This window comes from Dunckerocampus dactyliophorus, chromosome 14 (genome assembly GCF_027744805.1).
Source record: "Dunckerocampus dactyliophorus isolate RoL2022-P2 chromosome 14, RoL_Ddac_1.1, whole genome shotgun sequence".
NCBI lineage: Eukaryota > Metazoa > Chordata > Actinopteri > Syngnathiformes > Syngnathidae > Dunckerocampus > Dunckerocampus dactyliophorus.
Window position 1 is genome coordinate 9896389 of NC_072832.1, and position 17786 is coordinate 9914174.

The 17786-nt window shown below is 41.1% G+C and overlaps 1 protein-coding gene across 1 annotated transcript; it reads left to right on the forward strand.

The window, feature by feature from the left end:
* The first annotated feature begins 682 nt into the window (after positions 1 to 682).
* Positions 683 to 16590, forward strand: LOC129194262 (transmembrane protein 121). Its single transcript, XM_054799380.1, has one exon. The coding sequence runs from the start codon at positions 2006 to 2008 to the stop codon at positions 2960 to 2962; it is 957 nt and encodes a 318-aa protein (XP_054655355.1). The 5' UTR covers positions 683 to 2005; the 3' UTR covers positions 2963 to 16590.
* The last annotated feature ends 1196 nt before the right edge of the window (positions 16591 to 17786 follow it).

The window sequence follows — 17786 nt, forward strand, 5'->3', positions numbered from 1 at the left end:
GAGGTGCAAAGGGATGTAAACTAAACCCCGAGTGAGTCATTGATTAAAGGGTATCTTGCAATCCTTTAGTTCGTTAAGTATCTTTTCTCCTTGTATCACAAAATCATGGCACAGCCTTAATGGCTTCTGTGTTTTTTGTCTTTCCCAATTTGCTGTCACCACAATTGTATCTTTTCACATTCCCCCCTTTTCTCCTTAATCTTCTTTCTTTTTGGTCTCCACAGCCACAGTCCTCTGATACACTGCTCTGTCAGTAGATCAATAGAAAAGCTCTGTGTCAAGCGAACTCATCTCAGCCGCCCCCTTGGCCCAGTTCCCTACATGTCTCCCTTGACTGCAGACACAGTCTACAGGGAAGATGGATTTCTGTGTTCCATAGTGGGGAGGATCTCTTCTCACCCATTACTACCCCTCTGGATCACTTCTCATTCTCTGCATCTCTGCAACCAGCGAGGACGCACAGTGCCTTAATCAACTTCTTACTGGAAAAGGTTACTGAGGCTTTTGCGAGACTTAAATGAGAAACAGCCTGGGAAAATAGGATATCGGCACTAGACACAATGAGGAAAGAAAAAGAAGGATGCGAGAGGGATGATTGGAAAAAACAGGGAGCGAGAAAAGTTGTGCATTCAGCTAAGCTGCAAAGGGTGGCTCGTCCTCCCACCCCCTGCCTCTCTCCACCCCCTGGAAAAGTGTTTTCTCTCTCTCTCTCCCTCTCTCTCTCTCTGCAGCTGTGGTGTGCCGAGCATCACCTCCACAGAGCAAGTGCATTTACTTGAGCAGAGGAGGGAGAAGGGAGAGGAGGGTGGCTGCAAGAGAAAGAGAGAAAACCCTCAGGAGTGTGTCTGAACGCACCAGGGAGCATCTCCGACTTTGCGGAGAGAGCTGGAAAGTGCACAGGGAGGCGGGCAGAGGGATATGAGTATCAAAGCGGCCGCTGTTGCCGACAGAGTGCACGAAGGGGGACTCAAACACTGACTCTGTTGATCCCGGTGTCCCTGGCATCAAGAAGAAGCCGGAGCTTGAGACTGGAAGGGGGATTTGGGGGATCCTTTTACAGAGAGAGCATGCTGGGAGACACATCAGCACAGCTGAGTGGAGAAGGACGGTGACACATTTGCAGCAAAATATCTTCTGAAACATTCAAAAGGCTGGGAAGGAAAGACTAGAGTGGCATGTTCTACTTTTGGCTGTATGGATGCTGGGTAATTGAGAGGAAAACTCCCGGACAGAAAGCGTCATTTTGAAAAAACAGACTTACCGCAGAGCTCTTTACACTCACAGTAACTTTCTGAGGTTTTGGACACTCAAAAGCACACCGTATAAATAACGTCCACTCTCTGTTGCTGAAATCGAGACCATTAAAATGCCTCAGACTGATGCAGTCTGAGCTGTAAGTGGATTACAACGCCAGTATTTTGGGATTGCACTTTTGCTTGGGAAAAAAAAAGAAGAAAATCCATAAATGGTGGATTTACATCTGTCAGAGAAGAAGAGGATCCCGTGCTGCTTTCGTCTTGTGGATTACAGATGGGCTTTGTGATCACTCAGCACAGTCTCATGGATGACTGTGCACCAGTCATTAGGATAAAGTACAAAGGGGGACTCAAGTGAGTACTCAGATAAATCTTTATCGCTGAAGATTGGGCAAACACGGATGTTGAAAGTGAAGCAGCAGTTTAAGGTTTTGTTTTTTTAATAGTCAGAAAATGTAAGTGATGTGTTCAAGTGTGGTGTTTAATGACACATGGGAGAGATAAACACAGAGCCGTTCGTTTGCTGACACACTGAATCAACATCACTGACTAAATGAGTGGTTGTGTCTACCTGGCAGACGGCTTGAACACAAGCAGAGATCGATTGCGTTGGTCAGTGTGATCCATGCTTCCTGGATTGTGGCTGAAACTGAAGTCACGCAGGGAATCTGATCCACGTCCTCCCGGGACAAACTGAGGACACTCCTCTTCAGCACACGGCTCCTCCTCCTCCTTTTACTTGAGCAAGAATGGTACCCCCACCTCCCACCAACAAGCCCCACGTGTGCCTGTCCACCATCCTTATCATGAGCAGCATGGCACTGATTGATGCTTACCTGGTTGAGCAGAACCATGGCCCGCGCAAGATTGGCATCTGCATCATGGTGATGGTGGGAGACATCTGCTTTCTGATTGTCCTGCGATACGTGGCGGTGTGGGTGGGGGCCGAGGTGCGCACGGCCAAGCGAGGGTATGCCATGATCCTTTGGTTCCTCTACATTTTTGTGCTGGAAATCAAGGTCTATTTTGTGTATCAAAACTATAAGGCTGACAGGAAGAGCCTTGACGCTCTTGCCAGAAAGGCATTAACGTTGCTGCTCTCCATCTGCATTCCAGTGCTCTTTGTGGTGCTGGTGGCTATTGACCACATGGAGTATGTGCGCGCCTTCAAGAAGCGGGAGGAGATCCGAAATCGTCTCTTCTGGGTGGTGGTGGACTTGCTTGACATTCTGGACATTCAAGCCAACCTATGGGAGCCCCAGAAAAAGGGCCTCCCTTTGTGGGCGGAGGGCTTGATGTTTTTCTACTGCTACATCCTCCTCCTGGTGCTACCCTGCGTGTCTTTGAGCGAGATCAGCATGCAGGGTATCAACATTGTGCCCCATAAGATGCTCCTATACCCCATCCTCAGCCTGGTGACTATAAACATCATCACACTCTTCATTCGTGGCGGGAACATGATTTTGTACAGGGACGCCAGGGTCTCTGGGATTCTGATAGGAAAGAACATACTGGCCATCATCCTAAAGACCTGTAGCTTTGTGCAGTACAGGAGACAGTTGCAGAGTGCGCCACCTACTTTTGGGGTCGAGCTGCAGAAAAACTCTCTGCCCCACGCTCGCCCCGCCCCCACCCCTACCCAAGTGCAAGTGGTCCTGCAGGACCAAACACCCCTTCCCGAGGTGACGACGTGTGAGCACACATGACAAAATGCTGTGCGGGACCCTCAAGTAGCTTGCAGGGAACAATATTTCACACTTTTTAGGTCATGTCAACAATCATTTGAATGCACTGATGCGTAGGAATCATCTGCACCGCTGTCACGGTGCAAAAAACATCAGCTGTTACTCCTGTAAAGTCCTTAATTTCTTTAATTGTGTATTTTTCCAACTATACAACAGGAAAAAAAACAGCAAGAGTATATATTTTTGAATTTGATGTTGCATTCTAATGTGTGCTGTGGTGTGTATTTCTGTAGCTTGAGTCTTCTTAGTAGCCGAGGGCTTTAAACACACCTTGAGCAAGTAATGTGAAAATAAATGTTCAAGTGGGTGTTTTATATGTCAATTTTGATAAAATACTGCCCTTCTTCTGTACGAACAGGGTTTGCATCACATCATTGGACCAATTCAATGTGTTGGTGTTTTCAAATTCAGCAGGTTTTTAATGAACCTGTGCAGCAGAATAAAATAGACAATGATTTTTCCACTCATTGCTGAAGTGGTGCTTTTGCAGCGTTATTCCCCTTGAGATTACATCGTCTGATCCCAGGTTGCTTAGTTGGAGTGCGATCAGTGAGTTGACATCTTTTTAGTGTTTGAGTGGGCCAGCACACAGGGACAACACACCAGTATTACCAGATGATTGCCCCAAAACAGATAAAGTAGAAATTAATCATGCAAACATCATTTACTGAAAGATTGGCTAAAGTCGAATGGTCCTGAATGTCGTACAATTCTGAATTCAGGAAATGTCCGCATCTAAAGTTGCACAAAAATCCAGAGCTCGATGTGCCATCATGCTTGACACCACACGCCAACTCTACATAACTGAAGGGGTTCAGTGTTATTAATAACAGGGTACTGAGGCACTCAGTCGAGCGCAGACCTCTGCCAGGTTAGACAGACTGTGGTCTGCATATCAACACAAAGGATTCCTGCCAAAGGTTTAAAGCAATTTTATTCACATTGTTACATGTACAAATGCAAACGTGTATTCATAACAATTTTTAAATTGCCTGCACTCAAGCTGTGCTGTACCGATGGTTCCAGTGAATGTGTGAAAAGAAAACACAGTACATTCCTTTAGTGGCATTTGATCACAATTAATAATGTGTTCTTGCTTTATACATGTGCCATGTATTCCCAACGTTCCATGGAACTCATCTGTGTAGCTTTTCAGTTCAACTCAATTTAGCTAAGTAAATTACTGGCTAACTAAAACACACATAAAGGGGGTTCGCACGTGACACTAAACAAGGATTGATGACATTTACATGATTTCCTATGGGGAAATTGTATGATAAATGAAGGACTGGGTTCAATTATAAGAGACTCCAGAGTATATTGCATGAAGTAAACTACTGGATGAACCATTACTAACGAACAGCACAAGGAGGTCAATCATTATGCCGTGCAAACAAGCAAATAACCATATTTATCTCTGTAAAATATGAACTAGATTTAAAACCAGGCCTCCTTTCTTGTACTCTGCATACATTCCTTAATATTGGTCTCTTCAACTAGATTAGGTTAGATTGTACTCAGTAGTAGAAAAGTACACTGAACCCAATGGACTGATAAAACATATACAAAAGCTTGGAGCAAACATTAAAGCAGGCAAGTCTCCTTCAGGCATATATTCTTATTCTGCCTGTTTTTTTTTTTTTATACATTGTCCATATTTGCAACCCAGTTCATCTTAGACCCAAGAAGGAGTGACTGCTTCCATTATTTCAAACAGACTGGCTACTCTGAGGGTACAGTCGCTGATTCAATATTAACCTTTCAGCATTATTTCAATAGTGACAACTTGCTGTGGTACAAAACAAGTGAATAGCTTGCGTTCCAGCAACCAGCATCTTTGATGATTGCAACACAGCTACAACATCGGTTGCTAATTACATTATCTTTTTTCAAAGTGTGTGCAAACAAAAGAAAAACATTCATCCTTTAGCAGTTGATCAGCTGGTTGAGCTTGTCAGGTTTGTACAACTCTCAAAGCGCTAAACACTAAACAGTGACAGCAATTTAAAAACGTACAGTACGTCCATTTTCTACACCGCCTGTCCTCATTACGGTCATAGGTTAGCCGGAGCCTATCCTATCCCAGACTTTAGGTGAAAAGCGGGGTACTCTCTACACATATAGACAAATAACCATTCACATCTATGGAAAATTTAGACATGCATGTTTTTTTGGGAATGTTCATATGAGAACAAGAAGATGTTCCAAAGGAGATTCAACCCAAATCTCCAGACTTCAAAGCTGATGTGCTAAGATTAGAAACCAGTAATGATTATAACTGAGACCTGATGATTGTGATGGAATTAATAAAACATTAAAACAGAGGAAGCAGAGTCAAAAACCAAAGGAAGCCAGTTGAGTGAGTTTGCTGAGTACAGTGTGTTCATTCAGTTAATAATACATGAGCATTACATTACGATGAAACAATGCACTCTATTAGCTACCAGCTAAGCGTGAGGTGGATTTTTAAATTGAGTTCAGAAAAATCCTCATTAGTGCACTCATTGTATTCATTGAAGACTCAAAAGACAATTTAGGAATAGCAACCAAGAGCGCTTTTGTTCTGCCACTCATACCGAGTAATGAATGAAGACTGCAGTCATCCAGGTAACCGTGTTGTGTCTATGCTTTGCTGTAAGGCGTGTTGGGTGCACCGGCCAACATTAACACTGACATAACATAGTGGCCTGCACCAAGAGAAGAGAAACGGCTATTGTAAATTCCCAGCTCGACCTTGGGTAGCCCGGGATGGCAGCACAGCCGGGAAAACAAATATATTTTTTATAGAACCTATATTGGGGCACAAAAATGGCAGAAATGGCTGCTCATCAAATATGAATTTCCTTGTATTGAGGCTAACTGATTTTGGAAGACTTTGCAAAAAAAAAAACAGGTTTTTCAGCATGCACAAAACTATCTTTGCTGACCCTGCATTAATTGTTAACGTTGGCCTTCAAGCTCAAACTTTAAGCTCCATGCATCTTTCGAACAGCGCTGGCAAAAATAGGGGCTGAAAGTTATTCTCTGGTGTTACAAGTTGGTCTTATACTTGAACAGAAGCTACAAATCTGCTGTAGGCAGCTTTTCTGCTGAACATTTGCAATTATCTCTCCACTAGTTCAATCTCCATCACCAATTTGTTTCCTCACATATCATCTTCACACACCCACGAGAGGGATCTCAGTTGCTGCCCTCCTCACGCAGTAAGTTCAGCTCCCTTTACTCGTGCACCGGGACTAATAAAAGCAATGAAGCCGGTGCGGGATCAAGGTTACGGCTTGAAGCGATGCTATAATCTTTGGAATAATCAGGTCACTCTGTTGGACTTCTGACAACTTTGGAGTGGAGCCGACAGGGGACCAGACATTGCTCAGAAGTCACAAATGTAAATACAATATTTATGTGTGGAGATTGGAAGTGTAAATTCTTTCGGATTTCTTATCAGGCTTTGTTGCCTAATAAAAGATTCAGACGGTGTGCTTACAGGGCTTTTCCTCAGTCATCTGTTTACATCTCACTGTGCTCTCCGAAGTCCCGCAAGGCTTGAAGAAAATAGCTGTTGGTGAAAGGAAACATCTCTTTCTGTAAATGTGGCTTCATTTATTATAAAACCGTGTTACACCTTTTGTTTTGGAAGAGAGCGCTCTTGCCTTGATCCATTGTTCACACAGCCGAAAGACTTACACCTCACAGGAGTAAAGACGAGTGCTGCGTCTGCCACTGAGCTGCATGTCAACTGGAATCAACTTTATTAAGAGCCGTTAAGCAAAGAATATGTTTCCTTGTACAGCGTTATGAAGCAAAATAGCGAAGAAAATTAAACATTTGGAAGTCAACGATACTTTCTTTTGGGAGAAAATACAAATAATACAAGAAAAAAATGACCTGGTTGCCTTCGGTTAGCAGTAGCATCTAGGACAGGCGAACTATAATAAAACGGGACTTCAAGAGGAGTTTAGTTATTCGGGAGGAGCTCAGAGTAGAGCCGCTGCTACTTCACTGAGGTGACTCGGGCATCTCGTACGTCCCTGGTGAGGGTCCAGGTGAGGGTCCAGCCGGGGGGACGTCCTCGGGCAGATCTAGGACACGCTGCAGGGATTATGTCTCACAGCTGACCTGGGAACGCCTCTGTGTCCTCCTGGTGGAAGGTTCTATTTTAGGTCCTGTCTTGTTTTTATTGTACTTTCTGCCACTGGGGCCGCAACGTGTAAAAGGGTCGAGCGAGAGGGAGGGAAGGAATGACAGAGTGCAGCGATATGCCTGAGCACACAACAGTAGCGATTGCACGTTAATATGACTCAAAATCTGTCTTTGCTACCTCAAAAATTAGGGCACAAATATAACACCGTAGACAAAAAAAATCTTTGAGCTCCAGCTCATTGGGGCTGACTCTTGTCACGCATCGACCAGTCTCTCTCCTCGCCACCGCTCGCCCACCACACTGAGCCAACAAGCCGAGTTGTAATTTGCTCCAAGAGTCCACGCCACCAGTCGAACCCACAAAGTGGGGATGACCAAAGCGCGGCCCGTGGCTCATTTGTCATTGCATCACTGCAGAAACAAAATAACATTTAAAAAACAGCAAAAATTGAAAAAAGTAGAGCAAAAAGCACAATGGACAAAAGCTGAAATGTTGTATAATGACACAAAACTTTGTATTTAAAGACAAATCTTGAAATATCTATTTTACTTTACTGTCTACAAAATAAAAGTAAACCTTTCTACAAAATACATAAATAAATAAATATATATGTTAATATATAATTTAAATATATTGTATATATTTCTCTCTAGGCATGCATATACAAATATACATATACATATATATACATATACATATATATATATACACACACACACAAATATCTTGGTTGGGGGCAGGGGGAAATGTAGATCTTACGCAGGTTCACGGCCGAGACCAGGGATGTTGGGCTCAAAAAGGTTGGTGACCACCGCTTTATGGCCTTACAAAACCTCCTCCATGATATAAAAACCTGGCTGTCAATGAATTTTCTGAATTGAAATGAAAAGAAAACTGAGGTTGTGATTTTTGGGGACACACTCCTCACTGGTGTCAACTGGTTTCATCTTATTGCCGCACCTGTCTTAAAAACATTGGCGTTTTTTTTTTTTATAGCTCTTTTAATCTTATTAACCAAATCAGTTCAGTGATCAAAGCAACCTCAGGATTCTTGCTAAGGTGAAGCTATAAAGGGTCTTACATGTGCTCATTTCATCATGTCTGGACTGTTGTAACTTCCTTTACTTTGGCCTTGGCCAAGTCTTCGGAGATTTCAACTGGTCCAAAATGCAGCTGCTTGCCTGCTCATGGGGAAAAAAAACGGTATGAACACGTTACCCCTGTGCTTGCTTCACCCCACTGGCTGCCTGTAGTTTTTACAATTCATTTTAAGATTTTATCGCTTGTTTTTAAATGCCTAAACGGACTTGCCCCCTTTTATTTAAGCGATATGCTGACTTGGCACACTCCTGCTAGAGCAGCGAGGTCTTGCAACAAGTCTCTTTTACATTGTCCCACGACTAGACTAAAAGCAAGAGGAAACAAGAACCGCGGAACTTAAATTATGGAACTCTCTCCCTTTGCAAATTAAAATGGCTCCTTCTGTGGAGTGTTAAAAGCTAAAGCCGCACCTTTTAAACACTGCCTTTCAAGACAAGCTAGTTTAGACATTTTTATCTATTTGTTTTATTTTATTTATCTGTTTTTTGTATATCAAATGTTTTAATTGTTCTACTTGTTCCCATTGACTTTTATTTATTTTAATACTTGTTCCATTTATCCTATTTTGGCTATTTTATTTAACTTTAAGCATTTTACTTTCTTGGTATGTATAGCACTTTGTACAGCACCTTGACCTTGACCCTATGAATTAAAAAATAAAAATCCCCTGCCACCAGTTCATAAATAATCATGACAGTTGGCGATGGGGAATTTCTCTGCTTGACACAACATTTATAATTTACACTTAATATAAAAAGGCGCATCTTATGTTGCTCTTTAATGTAATGAATGGTTAAACAATCGAGCCGACCGCCAACGGGGGGGCCGCTGATGACAATTTGCAACATAGACGCAATATAGCCAAACTCATCACTTTTGAAATGTTTCTCATGACTGGTTTTAATTGTTTGGGTTGGACAAAGTCTTGGAAAATCACATTTTGACGTGTACAGACTTCAGTGGTAGATGTTGCATTTAAGTACATCAGTGACCCAATCCACCTTTTAATACCACCACTATCTTGTCAGTTATACTAAATACATGAATCCACAAAAAACACAATATAACAATGTGTGGCCTTACAGAATTGGGGATTATTACTAATTATTATTACTAAAGCAAAATAACAGTTAACCCATCATCTCTAAACAACCAATATTTATCTAACAAGACAGATCAGAAATGAAATAACATACATCACTCGTAAGCACTGCTCTGGAAGGAGCGAACAAACGCTTTCCCAGGCTGCATTTATAGCGTATGTGTGTGTTTAGTGTGTATGTAACATGGGCCAGCACTACTGATTCTGAAGGCCCTGGGCACTTGGTAATGGTTTAATTTATTTCAAACATGCATACAGGTTACACTGGAATACTTCACGTTACAATTCCACATGTCCGAAACGTAGGAAGAGAAGGAAGAAGCGGAGTTTATTTAATCCTACCCCGTTTGTGTCTACACTTATTCACTTCCTGTATTCAACACATTTTCACCAAATCTGAAATAACATAAGAAAATGATTGCGCATTCTAAAGATATAAAAACAGCTAAAAAGAGGCAGCTAATTAATGCACATAATGGGACACACCTATTACACCGACAAAGCCTGCTTTTAAAACACCTCCAAAAATCTCCAACAACATTTTATGATTTTATATACAGTAACAGGCACATTCATGATAACATGTATTACTAATATTTTGCCGTATTTTGGTCCTTTTAAGCACTTTTAAGAACTTCCTGGACGCATTGATTTTACATAGCAAAATAGAAACGAACACTACACCTAGCATTAACTCTTCCAAACTCAAAAACAAAAACCAACCCGTTGATCGCGAGCTACGAGTCGATCTTTGGAACTTTGCCAGTAAAGCAGTAGTTTCTTTTTTTGTTGTCCGGGTCGATATCATTGGCCAACCCAGCTGTTTGTGGTCTGGGTAGATCAAGGTTTCCACTTCCAGGTCTTCCTGTCCTGCAGTTATTCATGTATTGTGAAAGTCACTGAATGGAGAAAAATTGGGTTCTTAAGTTCAGTACTTCTTGTGGAGCAGGCCCTTGCAACGAGGTCGTGATGTCAAATGTTATTGAATGTAATCTTTCCAACTGCATTGTTCTTTGTTTGTGTGTTGCATCCTCCATTTTCCTTACTGTCATCCTTAATATCTGTGACAACAAGCGCTCTGGCCTCTTCCGGTCCTCCATTTAGCTGGATGTGGATTTTGTAGTACCTCGAATTGTCGTAGTGCCTTGAATTCCTGCGTCCTCACATCGCATGCGTTTTTGGCGATGTCAGCATAGCATTTGATCAGATGCTCATCCATGCAGACGTTTGTACCGTTCAGCTTCTTTCCAAGTTCAGCGTTGCGGTTTGGAATTTTCTGTTGGTGAACTTAACAATGATGACGAGTGTGGCGTCCACCTCCTTTGATTGTACAAAATTGGCAATTTGTTGCTTCGTTGATGCAACATTAATTTCATACTAGTCCTCCTCTGTTCTCGATGGCCCTGGCATTTGACCTGGGTGTAATGCAGAGCCCCGTCATGCATTCTGAGCCATCTCATCAATTATATTCTCCTTTTGTTCAATCATTTTTTCCCTTTACTTCTTTTTCTTCCTTAAGAGCGACGCACAAGGCAGCGCTATCATCCTAATATCATTGTGCAGTGCTGTAGTTTCCTCACTAAGGTTCTTGACCTCATCATGGGTCTCAGAGAAGGGCCTCTTGAAGTCCTGTGATTGCAGGCTTCTTACGGTAGGTCTTGTCGTATTTTCAGCCATTTTCTGTCATTAGGCTCTTCAAGGCGCCATATAATATTGAATCCTTCTCATTCAACAGCATTCTGATTCTGGACCCGGATTTCCAGGGCTGGAATGGTTTAGCTTTTTGCATGGCATTGTTGCTATAGGGAACCGCTTTCAACCTCAGCAGTTAACCAGTTAGCTTGGCTTGCTAGCAGCTGTCGACATTTGTAACTGGTTTATTTCAATGAATCCGTACCGCTCGCCTGTCCGATGTCAAGTCAGGGATGTCAGCAAGCTGTTCTAATATCACACATACACATACAGATAGACGCTGAAATCTGATTGGACAAAAAACAAAATACCTAGACATACTGGAAGCAGTGTAGCTAAGAAACATGCTACAAAATGAAGATAACAGACCTTCGGGAATAATAATAGTTTGATAGAACAAATACGAGAATTTAGTTTGTAAATGTAAGCTAGTGTTTCTGACTTAGGCCAGCAGAGAAGGACTTGCTGGCCCTGACTGCACACCACTCATTGCCGTTACACATGTTTGATATCGCAGCAATCACGGCAGTGTCATAAAGTCGATTTTAATCATAATCTCTCTCACATATTGAAGAATACCATCTCTACCAAGCAGAAAGCCCCCCAGATGTACTCTCTGTTAGCCTTTTTTACGTGGAGATCACTGAAAATAGCTGCATCAGATCCATCGTTGCCGAACCCAGCAAAGCAGGATATTGCTGTAAATGCGCTGTCACACGGTGAAGAGGTATACAAAATCTCATCTTGGGCTTGAATGTGGTATCCATTTTGACCCTTTAATGATTCATTTGAACTGTTCTCTTCCAGGGCGGAATGATTATCAATGTACATCTTCGGTCATTAGTAAAAACATGATGATCAAGCTTATTTTACACGGGGCAAATTCATATTTGGTAAAGTCGTTTGGAAGATCTTTTGCTAAACAACTGCGCAGTCCAGGATCATCAGTCAACCGAATGTATGTAAATAAGTAGGCCTGTGTGTGTAAATGATTTGGATGCGTCTTCGCTGTGCCTGTGGAGGACCTGTACTGTCACCCTCAGATGAAAGGAAATTGCTTGGGATGTGAACTGGAAACTGCTGGACCGTGACTGTATAAAATACTGTCAGACAATGACAATTGCTTTCAACACACGCTGTTAAACTTCACACCCCAGACAGGGGCCAACCAACCTCTGATGACTTGATCCCCCTTTTCTTTGTCATGCTCTTGATACAGAACAGGGAGCCAGAAATGAGGTGGACAAATCCCAGGTTGAACAGGCAGCGTAGCGGGGGCTACTGAGAACAAGGTCTTATATATTTCAAATAAATACAGATAGAGAGAGAGCGGTAGTGTCATTTATCAACACCTTACTTTTTAGTCCTCATTGCCTTGAGGCAGAGTAGGGCTGGGCGATATATCGATATTTTATTTCTTTTAAGCGCGATATGAAAAAAAAACATATCGCTGACAGCGATATAGACTGGATTTGCGCTGTTCTCACGGAGGTCTGTCTCACTCTTCACTGCTGTGTGTGTCAGCGCTCCTTAGCGGGGCCGCTGCCCCGCCCCCCTTCGTGCTCCGTGCTAGATCTGGCGACATTCCAAACCCTCTCGGTGACATATTTTCCTCAAAAGCGACTAGCGACAAATCTAGCTACTTTTTCTGGTGTTGTTGGAGAGTTTCTGGTATTTGGGAACATTCAAGTGAAAGTAGTGGAGATCCACGCATCCTCGAGGTGCGATGCCACCTGGGTGGATCTCGTCCTATTTTAAAGAGCGACGTAAATGTTTCTTAATCGTCATTAAATGACTGTTCATTACACTCAAGCCTCATTTGGACTTGGTCACTTAATTGTCAGTGTGTCAGAACGTGTGATGGGAGAACGACGTGTGCTAACTAAACAGGTACTCCTAACTACAAGATAAAAGGTGGAGGCTGGAGGTGAGTCTGGATGTAATTATTATGCTGTCTAAACTTTGAGAGGTGCTAGCCAAGATAAAATATTTAAATTATTTTATTTTGATGAAGGGATGGCCAATTTTTTAAATGAACAAACTAAGAATCAAGTTTGTTTGTTGTTCTAAACCTAATTAAGGTGTTTTTATTCACTTTTTTGGCTCTCCTAAGAGATTCTGCCTTCTGGAAAAAAAATAATACTGTTCAAAGTAAAGTATTTTTGAGTTGCTGCTGACATTTAAAAATGTCCTATTAAATGGGGCACTTTATTTCATTTGTTGTTTTTTGTGCCTTTGGTATTAGCTGAGGATTTGAGCATAGCTAAAGCGTTGTTCTAAAGAAGATTGATGATTATATTTAACTTTTTCTATATTTATTTCAAAAAGAGCACGATTATACAGTATTTTAGCAGCTATTTTTTTATAAGATTTTTTAAATTTTAATGAAAGAACTTCTGACACATATTTGACTTTGACGTTGTCTAAACTCGCTTTGTGGAATAAATATCGGGCAAATATTGAATATCGATATTCAACATCAATATATCGGGATATGAGTTTTGGTCGATACCGCCCAGCCCTAAGACAGACCAAACCAAAATGGCGCGCCAAGGCCAGATTTTATATGGCGCCCCCTCCATCAGGGATTTACATACGCTTTCAAAAGAAACTGAATGGCAATGAATGTTTTTACCATAGTCTTTAATACGTAAAATAACATGTCACCCAATTTACATGGTTAATAAGTTAGATATAAATTTGGGCTATCAAATGATTAAAAAATGTAATCAAATTAATCACACATAAATTTTCAAATGAATGAATTAATAACCATTTGCCACTACGTGTGAAATACGCTGATTTTTGCTGTACATTATGAACGAAAAGATAAATGACAGGATACAATTACATACTGTATATTTGTATGTACTGACAGCTGCAAATGAACAGAGATTTTAAATCAACCTTAAAGAAACCACACAAAAAGTATTTGTCTAATACTGCTGTCTTTAATAGGAGCAGAACATCTGAATCACGCTTTAACAGCGATATTAAGCACAATGAGGGGTTCAACGACACAGCAGGATTTAAGTCACAATTTGAGTGTAGATGTATTTTCTACTTCCGAGCATGCTTAAATGCAGCAAATTGTGCCTCCACGTTAGTGAGTGTTTGGAGTGTCCCTGATCCTACCTCGCATTCAGATAGATAAATAGATAAATAGATACTTTATTCTATCTACCTTCTGACAGTGAGGATGCGCCATTCTGATGATGTTCGGACTATGCAAGGCAAGGTGAGTTTATTTATAGAGCACAGTTCATACACAAGGTAATTCAAAGTGCTTTACAGAAAGGAAGGGTCGAATCACTTCATAAAATCATTCCATAAAAACATAAAATCATTCAAAAGTCATGACATAAAGTTCCGTAGATCATTCCATAGAATAAAAAATGAAGAGTGCAGATAGAATACTTTCAGTTGTCATATGCACAGTTGAATGGAAGTGTTTTCAGCTTGGATTTGAACATTGCCGAAGTTGAGGATCGTCGCACATCTTCTGGAAGATTAATCCAGATTTTGGCAGCATAAAACTGAAACGCAGCCTCACCGTGTTTAGTCCCGACTCTGGGCACTCGCAGGAGCTCGAGATGGTTTATGGGGCTCTAGCATGTCAGAGATGTACTGCACTTTGGCGCAAGACCATGAAAATGACTTGTGCACAAGCAGAGCTGTTTTAAAGTCTATTCTCTGACCAACAGGAAGCTAGTGCAGAGATCTGAATACTGGAGTAAAATAAAGTTATAAAAGACCGTGTGGGGACACTATTGTGCCCAAATCTGCTGCCGTAACAGAAAGATCTGGCTTCACGTGATGCTCATGCATTAATTACGCCAAAAAAATTGCGTCATAATTAAATAAATGACTTGCCGGCATTAATGCGCTAATTCTGACAGCCCTAAAATAAATACGAAAAAATCTGAACTACACAAAATAAGTGGATACATATTAATAGTAATACATTATAAAGACAACAACAGTACAGCACAGTTTACTGTATGAGCTAAAGTGACACTATGACCGAGGATCCCAGGGGTACCCCCCAGGGGTACACCAATCGTCAAAGGGATGTACGTGAATAAAAATGAACAATCACCGCCTAACACTCACCATTACGAGTGCGTCCGAACGCCTCACAATGCAAGGAGAACGGAACAGAAAGGAGACAGAGCATGAAGTTGTTCATTGCTCTGTGTGCATTCTATGAACAAATAAGAAAGCTTGATGATTATTTTGTGTATTAAGAGTGTTTAATCTTGAAGATTTCGCTTACATCGGTGTTCCAATCCCCGCCACTGTGAGTGGGGATTCCCCTAAAAATGAAACTTTCTCGTTATCGTTGGTTGTATGTGTTTTTGTACTTTGTGTACTGCTTTATCATGATCACCAAGCTCGCCCATTCAATTTGGTATTAAATGAATATGCAGACTTAAACCATAACCGTTGTGAGTGGACAAAAAAGTGAAGGTCAAATTCAGCCCATTCAAACGGAAGGATGCCAACATCAGACTGGAAAAAAAGACATGTGGGATGATTACTTATCTATTTATCAGCGCTCATGTGAGACTAAATCAAAATGTGACCATGCAAAATAAAAAAAATTGACCTAGATTTACTATAAAATCAAATAACCAATTAATTATGTTCAATATTTAAAGTTAATTTCGATAAAAAGGTTTGTTTGTTAAGTGTGCAGGTGTAGGAGGTACAAATGTGTGAAGGGGTACGCGACTCTAAGAAGGTTTTCTATGCTCCAACTATGAAAATATTCTGTTTATTAACACTGAGTCCTATTTTGTGGATTAACCACGATAAACGACGGATTACTGTATACAACTAAGAATATGTACAAAAGTGATGGGCGCTGGGAGATTTACTGTATCTGTTAGCATTTGTAGTAATAATAATAATAATTGGGCATTGCTTTACATTCCAATCAATGTGAGCTCTTTCGTTTTAAGACTTAATAGTAGTAGTTTTAATATAATTGTCACGGCTGGTCTTGCATGCTCTTATTTTGGTATGCTCCCCTCACGTCTTGTGTTCCTCTGTGCCCAAAGTTGAGCGCTGGGCACAGCCACGAGCAGCAGCAGGTGCCATTTTACAATCAGTCTGGCACTATTTAGTCTCCTCGCTCCTGTGCTAGTTTGTCTGTGTATTTTTCCTGCCAACTACTTGCTACCTGTTCTTCTTGTCTTTGTAGTTTCTTCTTACCTGCTTTGTTCCGCCCGTGCACGTTTGTTACCCTGTAAGTTTGTTTTTGTGTTAATCTTACCGTCGCTTTTAGTTCTAGTATTTTCCTGCTGGTGGTCTTGTCCAAGCTGAGCTTGTGATTGAAATTTTGCATTTTTTGGTTTAGTTTGCTGCTTTTCTGTTTTTGCCTTTGCAGTCCTCTTTTTATTCCTGTTTTTCTACACACGGTGGTTTTGTGTTTTTGCCTTTTTGTCATTAAAAAGACTTTTTGCCTCACCTTTGCCTCAAATTCCTCAAATTTCTGCTTTCAGGGTTCACACTTTACACCCAACTGAACTGTAACAATAATTATCCTAAACATGATTTTTTTTTCTTTTTTTCCGAGCCGCTGGAGGTCACAGCATCCTTTCGGCGTCTGCCGAAATTGCCTAATGGGCTCGCCGGCTCTGCCTTGATAGTAGACTGAGTGTTAAAACACAACATTTAACAGAGTCTCATTATATATTTATAAAAAGTATTCTGGTTTTCAAGAAAAACTCAACAAAACACATAGAAATCTAAATAATTAGTGAAAAAGATTATTGAAAACGAACCACTTTTGTATTGCACCAGTATGTTTCACCCAAGCAGACAAAAATACTTTAAAAGAAGTCTGCACTCCCTCTTAAAAGGCTTTGGTTTTTCATCAACTCAACTGTGGTCAGCTGATGTCAAGGTGGAGGGACTCAGGCGCAATCTCGTATTATCGTCAGCACAAAACCTCCAGATGCCTAAGCCTTTATGCACATCAACACCAAAAGGCTTCACCAGAAGAAAATTAATGTTTTGCACTAAAAAGTCTATGAGGTCACCTGACAAGAGAATGTGAAAACCTTCAAGCACTTTTGCGGGGAGGTGAGGGCTTCTCATTCACTTCTCATTCTGAAGCAAGTTATCCATCAATTTGTAAAAATCGAATCAAATGCACAATTGTGTAATAATATCATGAATCAAATCAAATGAAACTTATTTGCAAAGCACTTTTCATACATTAAATATGCAGCCCAATGTGCTTTACAGAGTTACAATGTCCTCAAACAATAACCCTCTTCTTCATACCGCCGCACCCCAACCACACATACAGTACACATGCATATTTACCCATAGAATTTAAATATGGAATTAAAATATGCTTGAGCTCAGAGGAGCCAGGAGGTTACTTTCAGCCATGGCATGTCCGACATGAAGTTCTCCTCCTATTCCGTGTGGAAGTGGTAAGTTATTGGCTTCTTATTTTGTCTTTCTTCCTCACGCCGTTTGAAACCCTTAAGTTTCGGAATAATAAATTGAAGGCTAACTAGTTAGCTCGCAACCATGCTATGCTACCATGGCTGTCCTTTTGTGTCTCTGCAATGATCCCATAGCCTGCGCATTAGCAATGTGGTGTACACAAAGAATAATAGGCATGTAAAGGTCACTATAGGGGTGTTATTTAATGTCTACATGGCTGCAATGGTCGAACTACAAAAATATTCCATTTATTAACATTGAATCCTACTTTGCCGAAATTAACT

Coding starts and splice junctions, on each gene's coding strand:
- LOC129194262 (XM_054799380.1), top strand. CDS start 2,006: ATGGTACCCCCACCTCCCACCAACAAGCCCCACGTGTGCCTGTCCACC.